This window comes from Cyclospora cayetanensis, unplaced genomic scaffold (genome assembly GCF_002999335.1).
Source record: "Cyclospora cayetanensis isolate NF1_C8 unplaced genomic scaffold, CcayRef3 CcayRef3_contig_45, whole genome shotgun sequence".
Classification (NCBI taxonomy): domain Eukaryota; phylum Apicomplexa; class Conoidasida; order Eucoccidiorida; family Eimeriidae; genus Cyclospora; species Cyclospora cayetanensis.
In genome coordinates this window covers 39,892-53,914 of record NW_020312425.1, presented here as the reverse complement: position 1 = coordinate 53,914, position 14,023 = coordinate 39,892, and the positions used below count along the sequence as shown (strand labels likewise).

Here is a 14,023-nt window from a genome sequence, read left to right as displayed (position 1 = left end):
AATGTTATTCTGCGTATGTGAGGGATCTATCCGTCCTCACGTGTTTTCAGTGCCTAAGTGCGACTTTGTTCGTGCACATTTACTGTGAACGTCTCTCCACCATTCCTGAATCAATACTTCCTTTTGCGGCTACTTTATCCAAAGACACATTCATAGTCCTCTAAGCACATTTTCCTCTCCACTTTGTTTGGAGCAGCTGTACTGCTTATGTGCTTTTCGAAGGTACCCGAGTTTAGATCTAAGAGGCCTATAGAGACCGGTGACTACATTGTGGCAGGTGGAGTTATACAGACCGTACCCGTGCCAAGAGAAGCAAGATTAGATTTTCTACTGCTCTGCCATATGAACCTGATGTATGTGGGTTTAGCTACCGTTTTGGTGCAGATGCCCCAACGCCAGTTGTCCAGGCCTTTTTAGTTTGTCGACCAATGGTTTAGCCACTAGTGCCATAGAGATATTCGCTATTCGCGGCGTGCAGAAGAACGTCCTGCTTTGTTCAATGATAGCAAAACTGGCGTAATGAAAATTCTGCCAGGACATGAGCTAGAGTATCTTCAGAAGCCAATCCTTGGAGCCTTCCACAACGCGCTCGCGCGCAATGCTCGTTTCTAGCCCCTGTCTCCTGTACATTCCTGCCTGAGCCAGGCTGCTTGAGAACCTTCAACAGCAGTACCAGCAGTCAAGCAAGCACTACAAAGTGTAACAATGCGCGTCAGGATCAGGTGAATTTGAGGGAGTCTGTTTCAATGTTTTGCGTACGCCTTCTATTCGTTGAGGGGAGTATTAGTACAGCCCTTCTGAAGTTGCAGCAATTGCGTGGGCTCTCCGTGTAAAAGCTCTGTCATGTACAAAAGGAAAGACTTAGTTGCCATTCTAAAGCTTCGTGTCCGCTCACTTAGAACTCAGGCCATGTGCCGGCAGGCAAAGCTTCTCTGGCTGCTCGGCACCGTAGACCTGGCTTGACCGCCTGTAGAATACAGAGGCGTACAAAGGGCCCGAGGTTGTCATGTGAATTGGGATGATGTCCAAATCTTCTTCCTGTGCAGCCGATGCTTTGGAGTGTTTGCGCCGCTCTTCGTTTCGATGCATCGGCAGAGTAGTGTTCTCTATGGGTGGAGTGGGGCGCTTTTTGTTTGCGAGCTCCATCTACTAAGCGGGTAAATGCGTATGGAGCCATCCGATTAGGAATAAGACCCAGCAGTATCCAACTATTGCAGTTAAGAAGAGTATACAAGACACAGGAAAAAATGACAGTACTCTGTAGAGTTCTTGTGATGTCGTCAAGAGTAAGCGACACCACTTAGACCCCCGTCTATAGCTTTAAAGTACTAAAGCTGTGTGTGTATCATTAGAAGGGACGAAGTGAGGAAAACTGAGGAAAAATATTCCGTGCCCGGTTGGATGGCAATAGCCAAAGGTCACTTCAGCCCCATGGCCCTAAATTTCAATTATAAGGACACAAGGCTGCAAACAAGGAACTATTATGAAAATGCATTTTACTTTCAAATGTGGCGTACGGGTTGATGTCACATGCAGCTAAAAGACGAGGGCCATTGCCTGAGCCCTCACACGAAAAGGGAGCAGAAACCGCTTCGAGTATTATTCGCACTACTGAGCTTTACGTGACCTATTCAGACAAAAAATCCACTTTGCTTTTTTCAGTGCATTTAAATTTTCTTGGGTTATGGACTCAATGAGACAATCCAAAGTTCAGACTTTCGAGAATCGCCGTTCTTGGGACATTTATTTACTGTGCTTACACAAGCAGCTTTGCCCCTTGACAAAGCACAATGTCGTAGCAAATTTTGTGAAAGTACTCTCGTTTTGTATCTAACAAGTATTTTAGAAGAATGAGAACTGGTCTGCAAGCGGAGAAAGCCTCATTGCCTGACCCTCATTACACTTCGATAGAGCAGCAGCATATTTTTCAGCCTATGCAGTGGGGTGTTATACCTGTGAAGAATTGCGCGATGATAGGAAGACAAATGCTCCTGCTTACAATTTCGCGCTTCCTCTGGTTTTCGAAAGCAGACTCATAGGTGAAAACGCACCACCATGACCTAACAGGAAGGTACCAAGCAGCCCATTAAAATAAATTTTCGCTCTTCTTCCTTTCGCTTGACAAGGCTCCAACTTAAGGGAAAATAGGAAAGCTTCCGTGCACAGTGGTGCGCAAGTTGGCAGCGGAAGCATACCCACCCAATTGCATATAGTTACTTGGCTCGTGCAAACAAAAAGCAGGGCGCTCGGAGGATACACACTCCACTGCGCGGCAGCTGTTCTGAGATGAAACGGAAGGAGATACCTTCTTCCGTAATATGGGAGCAGATTGAGCTTATGGCGGCTAGCCACATTGATCCATTGCCAAAAAAATATTCCCCTAAGACATAAATACACTGAAGTGTTCTCCTGGATATACTGACTCACGAGGTTATATTGAGGGACCAGCTGCACCTAAAGCATTTCTACTACACTACTTATACTTACTGATGTGTAGTAAACAGATAACTAAGGGGTTTGTTCGCTCGTATAAACTAGTTACTGCTGGCTACTGTTTGATCGACATAAATAGACTCAGGGCTGTGTGCCTGTGCGCTAACTTCTATGGGCAACTAGCTGTGAATGCTCGGAGGCTCAGCGGGAGCAGTCGCATGGACACTAGCTGCCCTCTGCTTTGCTGCCGGGGACTCTAAAGGAAGCGGGTAGAAGGAGGCTTAACATCTTTTGAAAAATGCTCACTGACTGTCCAGTAAATTTGAACTGTGTGCGCTACTGAGACCTTAAATGGAGCGGCCCACTTTTTCTGCATTCACACCGGAAGCTCTAAGGGGCGCTGACAGAGGACGCCGGAATTTCCTGAGGATAATACTAAATAACCTTTTATTTTGAAGCGAGTTTGGAGCTAAGTGCTACCCTACGGAGGCCGCTGATGGATACATCCGTTTGCCAGCTTCAGAGTGTTTCACTCATTAAGGCAATACAGACTACGGTGAGACCCAAATTGCCACACCTGAACCGGCATTAGCAGCATCCGCCTCTTATTCATTTTGAATCTGGTTCTCTAAAGGTGTTTCCTTTAAAGTTAATCCCTGACAGAATTTCGTGCAGAATCGAAGCGCTGTCCCTTCCTTGTTGGCAATGCTTTTGTGTCTACAGGAGACACCGCGCTTACATTACTTTAGAGTAGCTCTCAGCTCTGAAAATCTCAAATAATCTCTACGCTTGCTTCCCAATTAATGGGCGGCCCTGGTAGCTTCCATCAGTGACCCTTCACGGGTGTACGGCACATTTTCGTTGTGGCTGTCTTGCTCCATAATGGCTGTCAAAGGGGGCGAAAATACTCTGATGCTTGAACGTGCTGCAAATTAAGTGGCTCATAAACTGGATGATTAAGGCAGCTAAATGCCGCAGTGCTCCGGCATCAGAAGCAGCTGAAAAGGCAACGACAGCCCCAGCAAAGTGCATGCAACGCACCTTGAGCACTTCTTCTTCAAGACCTATAATGAAGCTGTCGCTGCCTGTACACGCTAAGGTGTCGAGAAAATATCACTGCAAGGCGGTAGCCATTCTAGACGCAAGCCTCCTGGTTATCCGATTGCAGGTGTTACACTGGCCTTCCTACCAACTCCCAAGGGCAGCCTGCACCATGAGCCATATCTTCACATGGCAACAGAGGCGACACCCGACAGCGTCTGTCTGCTGCTTCTGCCCTGCCGGAGGAGACGCAGAGCTTCAACAAGTAGCGACAGCACCCACTCTAGCAGCAGAGCCCTCGCTGTGTCCAGCAGCTGTCTGCATGGATAAATAACGGCGCAGGGGTATTAGACCAGCATAACCGAAAGAGCAGAAGGAAGACGTAACGAGTAAAAGGGCAGCAAGTATAATCGTGCCATAATCGCGAAGAAGGAGGGATTCACAAAACCACGTTCTGAGGATGTTGCCGGCCTTTCAGTCAGGGTATATATCGATCCTTTACAGCGTGGGGTACGTCAGGATAACAGCGTTCCACTTGATGCTGGCCGTTATCCCACCCAGCACCTATGCTCTCGCTTCGGGTGCACGTGCCGTGCTTTAATTCTGTATCTGTTGCCCTTGCAGACTTGTACTCTGCCCCATTGTTCTCCTCTTGAGGATGCTCCGAGGACCTCCTTGTCATTGCTGTTGTGCAGATCACACCCTCTGCAGCTTTGGGCGCGAAGGGAAGGTGGGGGTTCCTCCATTACCAAAAAACGTGACGACGCATTGGGAACCACAGCCATTGAACTGAGGGGCCCTGTTCCCGCCTGCCACATTTGCTGCCCCCCAGACCCTGAGAAGGCCTTGGGAGTCACTTTGCCCGTAATAGTCCTCCTCGTTAAAAACGTGAGATGATGCCGCTTGGTGCAGCAATGGAATAGTGGGACGTAGCGTCGCGTCCATTGAGCCCCAAGAACCAATTGGAACCAGACAAACCCTTTGAAATTCTTCTCTACAGGAGGACCCTACGGAAGGGCCGACACCCGGAAGTGCAGACTACACTGGCTGAGGCATCTCACTTTCACTTGTTTGATTGCCTACGCTTGGAGCATAGTGGTGTGCCGTTCCATGTGTGTCAAACATGCATTGTGCAGTGAAACACCAGTTAGTGATTTTGTGAGACCGCTTGTGGGTGTTGCGCCTCCGCAGCTAAACAAACTCTTTTCGTTTGAAGTGCAGACCGTTGACAGCAAGGGTGTCAAGCGGAGATTCAGAGCGTCCAACTTCCAGGTAATTACTCTATCAGCGTTTTCCTCACACATGCCTGACGCCATCCTGATTACAGTGAACCTACGGACCTGCTTTGCATGCCGTCCATGTCTGATCCAGCCCTCTCTCTGCTTCCTTCGGCCTCTCATGTGGTCTCTTCCACTGCTTCTCACCATCAGGTTAAATCCTTACCGTGGAATGATATTAGGCCTCATAGAAGCCGTCTCTTAGATAGTGCTTGGCCTCAACGTCCACGCCTTCATTGCAATGTGCTTTGCCACAGAAGACGGCCCGAATTAAGCCGTACCTCTGCACGATGCCTCTGCGGATGGACTGCGGTTGGGTCTACGTACACCTCAATTTGGCCGACTTAACACGGAAGGCATTCGGCACCAACTATGTCCAAACCAGTCGAGTTCAAGTGCATGCAAACTGCAGACTAAAGAGAATATTCTTCGCAGAGTACCCCTTTAGAGAGGACCAGCTTCCTGAGGAGCTCAGACTGCCTATAGAGGACATTACGTCGTGACTCCTCATGCTTCAGAACTTGGACCTGTTCTGGAGGTGTACCAGCGGGTTTATTGATTTGAGGGTCTTTTGCAGATCCAAGGATGTAGGCTCCTCTTTGACCGTGTGTCCATGTTACTTTTGTCTCTCTCATTCTCTTTGTGCAGCTGCAACGTCATGGGCCTTTTCTGCAGCAGTACGCGCAGTGTGTCTAAAGGCCTTCAAGAGCCTTCCGCTTGGCTTCCTGCCTTTTTGTTTGGATGGAAGCTGGTCTGTGCCTCCGTGTTGCCCTGTATCCCCTCTTTGCTGATAGCAGTTTGGCGATGTAGTCGTTATCAAACACCCATGCTCTTCAGGGGTATTAAGGCTTCGTTTTTCTGTACAACAATACGGATACTTTCAATGTTGTCCGAGTAAGCACCTTTCCCAAGGAGGCTTTCTATATGTATGAGGCCAAATATACACGGCGGCACTTGGGTTTGGCCAACGGCAATAGTGTGCTCTCCAAACATCCCATAGACGGCAACAAGTTAGCCGTTTCGCCCTCGGGTTTTTGCAGTCATAGCTTAAGCAGCTGACATCCAGGGTACTCAAATGCCATTGCCCCAAAGGCGTAATTGAGCATGATCCACCCCACGCAGCCCAAAACTGTTACTGTGACGCACTGCGCGCCAAGGTAAGTGCCTCGATTACAGCTTTTATTGGGCCCGTAGAGCCTTGAGAATTTGCATTCTTCAAACTCCCTCCCCCGAGGCAATTTGAGGCTTTCAAAAACTCCTTGAGAACGGGCGCCGTGGCAACCGCAGACAGGAATCACACTTTTAGGTAAATGCCCCATGGAACTCACGTTGGTTGCTTCGAATCCCCCTCACAAACCTAAGCAGCTCGCATTCTGCGTTATTCCTTCAGAGGTCGGTGTGAAGGATGCGGCCGTTTAGACACTTTTAGCAAACTCTCGATGCAGAACCTTGCTTACAAACAAGGCATGAATTGGGTGGCCCCACGGAACACAGAAAGGGGTTGCTTCTTTGCAGTGATAAGGTGTATGTAGCAGTGATGCCCCAGCTTTCATGAAACGGGTGGGGGACAAACAGACACAGAATTGGTCTAGTATCAGGATGATAGTTTAGGAAAGTCACATCTCCCTGTGCACAAAAAGTCTCACTTATTATGTCACTTACTTGGTCACTCTAAGTGCACCTTGCGCAGTGATCGTGAAGTAAAACACGTGCAAGGGGTCCAACCTTCGAGGCAACAAAAGGAGGAGCTGCGGTAGGTGCGCGAAGAAAGCTGCTAGTTGACCATGGCAAATAATGCTAAAATGCATTGAATATACAGGAAAGCGGCGCGCTTGAGGACGGACAGAGTGGCCATGACTGAGGCCTGGGGGGCCCCACAACGAGGGGGCCCCTTCTTTGCCTTTTGCACTCTAGGGCCCCCGCCCCCCTTGAAAATGGCATACCCTTTCTATGTGTTCGCATTGAGCTTGTAAAAAATGCATATTGGCGATTATCTCCCTAGCTCGTTCTTCCTGTTGCTTGTAGGTGTCGATCTCTTCTGTCGTTACCATACCTCAGTTCAATGGCAACACACGCTGTATGTGCTCATGCTGCTCAGCGAGGAGCGTACCAAGCCTTAGGCAGGTGTCCTGTGTAGGTCTCAAGGTTCCTCAGCAACTGGATGGGGGTCTACCTGCCCGCACATCTTCTTGTACTTTTTGCGTTGCTGCTGCTACCGCAGTTGCTGCTGATCCAGCGGCAGCACCTCCTGGTGCTTTCTGTTCAGGCAGAGTTCCGCCTTTCCCACATGCCCAGAGCAGCGTCCTTTTATTCAGGGCTAGTCTCATGCCCTCCTCGCTTCCCAGCTCCGCGGTGCGCGCATCCCCCAGCATACTGTGGCTCTGCAGAACTACCAACTCACCAAACCACCTGCACTCGAAGGTGGTTGCCACAAGGGATATATCAGAACATTTGCAAACCCCTCAGTGTGTTCTCCTCAAGGCAAAGTGCTACAAGTGTGGGGGCTCTACAAGGCCCTTCAACCTTCGAAGGAAGCAGCGCTGTGCTGCTCCGTAGCAACGGCAGCCCTCCTGCCAGCCTCGTAAGTCAGTATTTGCCGTACAGCGGCGTCTCCAGTACCAGCTTCAGGCGTTGGATACTAGACCCTGCGCGCTGGATCGGAACGAGATCAGCAGGCTGTCCTGTTGCTGCTGCTTCCGGGGGTCCTGCCGACTCGGAACGGGAGCGTCCGTACAACGCTAGCAGCAGCGCCCACGCGAGCAAGATTGTGCTACTTCTTCCGAGTGAGAGGCTCAAGGAGATACAAGCCAGCAGTGTGTCACAAGTCCGCAACTTCAGCATCATTGCCCATGTCGACCACGGGAAGAGCTCTGTGTCGGATGCGATCCTCCGGCGACTGGGATCTATCGATCCCCGTACAAAGGCACAGTTCCTTGACTCTCTAGGCAAGGCAGCACACACAAACAAACGGATGTGAAACTGCAGCAATAGCAGGAGCAGACCTGCACAGGGGGCCGTTAAAGGTTTCACCGATAAATCGTCTCTGTGCAGGAACACACGGGGTCGGCAGCAAATTATATGGGGTGTCTCCGTGTATCGCTCCTTCTAGAGCTCTATAAAATCGTGCATTTTGGGGCCTTTGGGTACTACACTGAATGCCCACCAGAATAGTGATTTCGGGGGAAGGGACATCTCCGCTATGCACGATCTGGAGGCTTTGCGCCTCAAGGCCCTATTGCCTGCATGTTTTGCATACCGTGGAAGTGTACAGCTGCCATTATGACGTAGGCAACGAGACCTGCAAAAATTAGCGAGGCTCAGGTACAAGCAAAGGTACCTTGGCCGCTCAGGCAACTCAAAGCGTTTGCACTAGGCGATGGGATGCACGGTGTTGCCGGATGTATATTTGAGCTGTGTTGGACGGTTGCAGAGGTAGAGAGCACCCGCGGAATCACCATAAGGGCGCGCACGTGCAGTTTATTGTTTCGACGGGGCTCTGGAGATTCCCATGTTCTGAATCTGATCGATACGCCGGGTGAGCGGAATATGCGCTTCTCTAAAGGTCCAGGCCTCCTAAGAGCACTCTGTCTTCCCACTCACGCGCTGCGTGTTTCGCCCTTCGCTCCATGCACATACACGTCGTTTCCACCTTCGCATAGGCCTCCCCGCCTGACGGTGCCCCCCCCTTTCCCCTTCGCTCCCCCCGTCAACACACAAATATAGCCTGGCAGGCACAGTCTGTTACCTGCTCGCGCCACTTGTGCATGCCTTCTTGGCCATATGCAGGACTCCCGCCGTGTTTGTGTGTGTGTGTGTGTGTGCTGCTTCCTCCTGTCTGGCTAGGGCACGCTGATTTCTCCTTTGAGGTCAAGAGGAGCCTGTGCGCCAGCGACGGCTGCGTTCTCCTCGTCGATGCATCTCAGGGACCACAGGCGCAGACGTTTTCGCATCTCCAGAAAGCACGTGATAGAGGCCTTCCAATCATACCGGTTCTAAATAAGGCGAGTCATCGCAGGCCTTGTTTGTGGATGCTTGTGCATTTTGCATTACAATCACATGAGTCCCGTCTAATGGTGGAGAACGAAACTTGGTCTGTTTGTGATGGGGGCCTTGGCGTGCATGCTGATGTATGTATGCATATATATGTATGCATATATATGTACGTGTGCATGTATAGATGCATGCATATATACATATATGTGTCGGTGCCTTTACTTCAGGTCGACCTCATAGAATCCTCCGAACAACTCAAGGAGCTCAAGAAAACGGTGGGCGACCTTGTGGGAGCCTCTCCAGAGGCTGTGTTGGAAGTCTCTGCAAAAACTGGACAAGGTACAATAATCAGGGCACTATCTTCAAGGTGCATTGGCGATACCGTTTGGAAGCACACAAACGCACGTACCTTTCAAATGCAGCATCCCAGAGAGGGGTTGGAGCGAGAGCTTTAACGTTTAGGGCTTATGGTCGTGCATTCAGGCATTGACGAGCTACTGGATACGATCGTTAGGGAGCTTCCACCGCCTTCAGCATGCTTGGAGGCGTCGAAGGATGGTCCCCTGAAGGCCCTTGTGTTCGACAGTTTCTACGACCCATCCAAGGGTGTAGTGTTGGTGGCAGTCGTCCGCGTGAGCACTGCGAGTTTTGCTGAGGCCTGGAGCCTCTGATATTACCCCTGCGCATTTCAAGCCTTTTGGTGGCCGTGCCGGGACTGCTTGTGTAGCGGTTAGTGGAGGCTCTGACAGAGCCGAGGGGTTGGAGTTTGGCAACCCCTTGAAATACACGGCCGTGCACACCCTTGTGTTGCTATGCTTCTTCGCTCTTCAGGATGGAATGATAAAGGCTGGAGACGCTGTAACGGCCATCAGGTCTCAGTTTCAGATGCAAATACGAGAAGTCGGGCTTATGCTTCCCGAAAGACACAAGACGGATCGGCTTGTGGCAGGCCAGGTAAGGGCGCCACGGGGGTTGTCCTATGTAATAGGCAAGACACGACAACCAGGATACGAACTAGCGAGCTCACTGCTACTGGCCTTGGGCGTATTTCTGCAGGTTGGGTATATCTGCAGCAACCTCAAAAAGGCTGCAGATATCCACGTGGGAGACACCCTATGCCTCTCTCAGGCCCGCACTGAGCCTCTGCCGGGGTTTGAACCCCCGAAGCGTCTCGTGTATGCGGGTATGCGCCTTCGAGCTACTGCTTCAGATGTTTGCTGCTCTGTTTCACGGCGTCAGTGCTGCGTGCATAGCTTTCGGCGAGAGTGTGGCATGCATGACAGCCTCTCTCCGCTGCCCCTGTTTGCTCGCGGCTCCCAACACGCACCCTTGAGTAGGCTTGTCTATGCCTTTGCCAAAGTGGCTTGAGAGTAAGGAAATTGGCTGCATGTGCTCAGGCGTCTATCCAGAAGACCCCAGCGGATACGAAAAACTGAAGGTGGCACTGCAGAGGCTCGTGTTGACTGACGCGGCAGTGGAGATGAAGCCATCAATTTCTCAGGCTCTTGGTCATGGATTCCGCTGTGGCTTCTTAGGAGCCCTGCACATGGAGGTTGTCCACCAGCGGTGAGCCATAGACATCCTTGAGGACCATACTAACGAGGACGTTTTGCGGGGTGGGGGCAAGGGTGGGGAGGTGTTGGCCAACGTGCAACGCAGATCGGGCAGCGGAAATGCTCATAAGAACCATCATCATTAGAGTGTGCTTTTTGAGCCTCTGGGTCTTGAATTTGCATGCGCGTGGGGTATTACAGACTTGAAGCAGAATTCGGGCAACGGACGGTCCTTGCCTCTCCCAGTGTCACTTTCTTGCTGGAGTCTCCTGACGGGAGTCGCTTGCCCATTGAGAATCCATCTCAGCTGCCGAAGGGGCGGCATGACGTCCTTGAGCCCTTGGTGTGTTATCGAAGGGAGTGATCTCCTCGTCAGATCCTGTTTGAAGCCGCTTCTATCCCTTTCAGCTTGCTGCTTGCTCTGTGCTGGCCATACCCATTCATCTCATTTGCTTCACGAGGCCTCCAAAATGCCTCCCTCCCTCGGATACCACCGTCGTCCTTAAGCCTACGTCTGTATTGCTTGGCGAATAACGCTTCGATACGTAGTGTCCTCTCTGTGCCTTGATATGTCTCACTCAATAACGGACGGAGCACCGCCTTAATCCCGAAAGCATATCGTCAGGCTGCTCGTCTCAACAGCTGTAGGAACTTGGCTTGGGGCTCTTCTGTGTCTGGCCGTCCACGGAAAGCTGGCTGCCCATATGTACATATATATATAGGCCTGTGCACTTATTTCCTCGGGTTAAGTATGCGTTGTTTGGGTTCCCCAGGCGCGTGTGACGGTAGTGACGCCGATGGTGTCAATGGCAGCTGTTGATCGGCTAGTGTTCGCTCGCCGTGGCGAACGGCTCGAGTATCACGTCCAACAGCAACCCAAAGGACAGCAGGACACGAGATCTGCCACCATCCGTTTAGTTTACAGAGTACCCCTCGCCGAAATTCTCGTCGACTTTTCAGACAAACTTCAGAGTGCCACCAGCGGGACGGGTACCTATGATGTGGAGGACGCAGGCAAGCACCTTCAAAGCCCTGCTCTCTTGCTGTTGCTTCAGCAGAGGTATTGTTCGCTAGGAAATGCATATCGCTGGCCACATAACAACGGATACTGCACGGCACGGGAGTGTATTTGGGGTGAATGTATAGCCACCAGCATCTCTGCGCTTTGCATCCTTGTGCGTGGATAATTTCTTGGCGGTATTGGATTTACGGCATGCATTGGTGTGGCTTTTGAGATTCTGCGCACTGAAAGTGTGCAAGCACTCAACTGAGAGGGACCTCACAAGCGCTGCTTGTCAAGAGCTTGAATGGTTGCGCAGGCTACGAACCGGCGCGCGTTTCGGTTGTTTCTTTCCTCGTGAATGGACAGCCTGTTGATGCGTTGGGACTAATCGCTCACCAATCTCAAGCCAGAACACTGGTGCGCCTCCCCCACTTTATCCTTTGGCCCTAAGCATCAAACACAAAGGGGGCTCTCGTGAGCTACGCTTCGAGGAGAGGGATATCTGTTACATGGCCAAGAAGTAGGGGAAGCAAATCCGCTTATAGGCTTTTTAACTCGCCGAGACGCATGTACAGACAGCAGTCTCCTCCAGATTGGCAACACGTTGGCTTTTTCGCTCGAGCAGCCCGGACTGCGCAAGCGCAGGCACCTGCAGCTGCACGCGGGCCACAGAGCTGTGTTTGTTGCAGTGGGTACAGATATTCGAGCGCATGGGCATTGAATGTGTGCGTTCAGGCCACCCGTTTTACAGAACGCCTCGCAGACTTGATTCCGCCTCAGCAGTTCGAAATAGCAGTGCAAGGGGCAGTGGATGGCCGAGTGGTGGCAAAGTCGCGCATTCGAGCCCTAAGAAAAGATGTGACGGCTAAGTGCTACGGGGGAGACGTCACACGCAAGCTGAAGCTGCTTAACAAGCAAAAGGAGGGGAAGAAAAGAATGAAGGCCATCGGAAATGTGCAGATCCCCTCCTCAGCATTTTTGGGGCTCCTTAAGCTCAGAGACTAATTTAAACGCACGTCCACACGCACGGCGCCGTAGGCGTGGCGACTGTCCTCATCACTTGTTTCCACACCGTAGCACGGAGGGAAAGCGTGCAGCCTATTGAGAGAGTGAGAAAGCAAGGATGCCGTTTCGACTTTCTCGCCAGAAGCAGAGGAAGAGAGGATTCCATTACTGTCTCCTAGAGCTGCCCCAACGATGAAAAACCTAACTCGGCTGATGCTATATGTAGTACATACGCTAATACTCACTCCGCAGTCCACCTACGGGTGCACCCGAATTGCAGCTCTTGCAGAAACACCATCTATGAGAGTATAGAGCCTTAAAATAACCAGTGTCTAGTTGTGTGTACACTCTAGTAATTCTCCTCGTTACGAGCATTTGTTAGACACTCTATACATGTCCGTTCGTCTGCAAAATATAACAAACGGACAATGCGTTGGCAGAGTGCAAATTTCATGGACGCCGAGAGATATAGCCGCATATTCTACACTGAACTTCCATCAAGGGCTGCAGCTCACTGTGGCGCTGGCGACCTTGATGCTGCTGTTGCTGTGAGACTTTTTCCGCCGGTACGCGACGCCGCCCACTGCGTCTTTGCTTCCGGCGTTTTGGCCTTTGAATGCAATTACGGCAACTAGCGACGTTGCAGGAGCGCGGTGACAAATCACTACCACAGGCATCGCCTTTCTCACTGCTGCATACACCGCTCTCGCAATGCTTGCGGCTACTGCAATGTGTGCTCGGGTCTGCCGCATCGAACGTCGAGCCCTCTGGAGACTGTCTCTTTGCAGCCCTTACTTCGTATTTTTGTATGTTCTCTGCGTTAGTGCATCCCTTAGAGCCGCAGCAATTGTTGTCGTCGCTGGCTTTCGAATTTCCGCTCGTAGTATCGCCGCTGTTGCTGGCATCACCGGCAGTGATGCGGCTCCCCTCTCTGTAGCCGCGACCCCGAAGACACTCTCTGACGCTGGCATTCTGCGGTAGCAGCAGTGAGAAGCAGCTGTTGCAACAGCTGTGCTTGACAGATGCATGCAGCCGCAGCACGTGCCGCCGTGATACTTCCCAAAGCTGCTGCTGGAGAACGCGCGAAAGCGAAGGACACTTTGTAGTGAGATGTACAGACGCCTGCAATAAAAAGTTGAGCCGTCTTTGTGCTGGGGAAGCTCCAGCTGGAACTGCTTCTCCTTTCCCTAGTGCGGCAGGGGCTGATGTTGCAGCAGGTACTTCTGAACCTGAATTGGCAGCGGCTCCACGTGCCTTTTCTGCCACTGTGTGGAATCCCAAAGAAGTGGCATCCGTGGTACCTGCTGCTGCCGATACCGTTGTGGAGGGTTTCCCTGATGGGGAACAATCGTTGAGCGCAAGGCCACCCGGCGGGATCAGCAACGCGTACATTCCCTGAGTAACGATGCAAGATCATATATTACACTTTAGGCTAATTCTAAGAAATAGTACCATCCCGGTTGTCAATAGACAACACCTGGTAATGGGCCTCTCTGAAACCCTAGCATGGGGGGCCCTAGGAGCTCGACGTTGGTCCCCACGAGCACCCCATGGGGCTGCCTTCTACGGCAATAGTTTTGAAGCTGAGAACCCAATATATTGTTGCTCAACACCTGAAATACGTGTTTCCTTTGTTTCTTTTGGTAGGACGTGAGGGCAACGGCAGGATCAAGTGTCAACAAGGAGAGGACCAGGTCCTCCGGCTTCGCCTGTTGCAG

General features: G+C 51.3%; 3 protein-coding genes across 3 annotated transcripts; 2 read left to right on the top strand and 1 right to left on the bottom strand.

Annotated features, from left to right (window-relative positions):
• The first annotated feature begins 3,934 nt into the window (after positions 1-3,934).
• On the top strand, positions 3,935-5,254 carry LOC34619234 (cilia- and flagella-associated protein 20). The gene is made up of 4 exons (XM_022732537.1): positions 3,935-3,984; positions 4,170-4,362; positions 4,666-4,746; positions 5,009-5,254. The coding sequence occupies exons 1-4, from the start codon at positions 3,935-3,937 to the stop codon at positions 5,252-5,254; spliced, it is 570 nt and encodes a 189-aa protein (XP_022592533.1).
• A 601-nt stretch (positions 5,255-5,855) lies between these two features.
• On the top strand, positions 5,856-12,305 carry LOC34619235 (elongation factor 4). The gene is made up of 13 exons (XM_026334567.1): positions 5,856-5,908; positions 7,380-7,696; positions 8,182-8,286; positions 8,595-8,752; positions 8,972-9,083; positions 9,228-9,376; positions 9,576-9,698; positions 9,801-9,927; positions 10,142-10,310; positions 10,499-10,640; positions 11,071-11,311; positions 11,617-11,717; positions 12,036-12,305. Exons 1-13 carry the CDS (start codon positions 5,856-5,858, stop codon positions 12,303-12,305), a joined length of 2,067 nt encoding a protein of 688 aa, XP_026190352.1.
• Positions 12,306-12,755: 450 nt separating this feature from the next.
• Positions 12,756-13,697, bottom strand: LOC34619236. Its single transcript, XM_026334566.1, has one exon. The coding sequence runs from the start codon at positions 13,695-13,697 to the stop codon at positions 12,756-12,758; it is 942 nt and encodes a 313-aa protein (XP_026190351.1).
• Between the last annotated feature and the right edge of the window lie 326 nt (positions 13,698-14,023).

Bases quoted from the DNA above. Each gene is read 5' to 3' on its own strand.
- LOC34619234 (XM_022732537.1), top strand. From the start codon at position 3,935: ATGTTGCCGGCCTTTCAGTCAGGGTATATATCGATCCTTTACAGCGTG. The intron at 4,363-4,665 runs GTGAGATGATGC...GCGCCTCCGCAG, and splicing joins TAGTCCTCCTCGTTAAAAAC to CTAAACAAACTCTTTTCGTT. The intron at 4,747-5,008 runs GTAATTACTCTA...GCTTTGCCACAG, and splicing joins TCAGAGCGTCCAACTTCCAG to AAGACGGCCCGAATTAAGCC.
- LOC34619235 (XM_026334567.1), top strand. From the start codon at position 5,856: ATGATCCACCCCACGCAGCCCAAAACTGTTACTGTGACGCACTGCGCG. The intron at 5,909-7,379 runs GTAAGTGCCTCG...TACCAGCTTCAG, and splicing joins GTGACGCACTGCGCGCCAAG to GCGTTGGATACTAGACCCTG. The intron at 7,697-8,181 runs GCAAGGCAGCAC...GGACGGTTGCAG, and splicing joins ACAGTTCCTTGACTCTCTAG to AGGTAGAGAGCACCCGCGGA.
- LOC34619236 (XM_026334566.1), bottom strand. From the start codon at position 13,697: ATGTACGCGTTGCTGATCCCGCCGGGTGGCCTTGCGCTCAACGATTGT.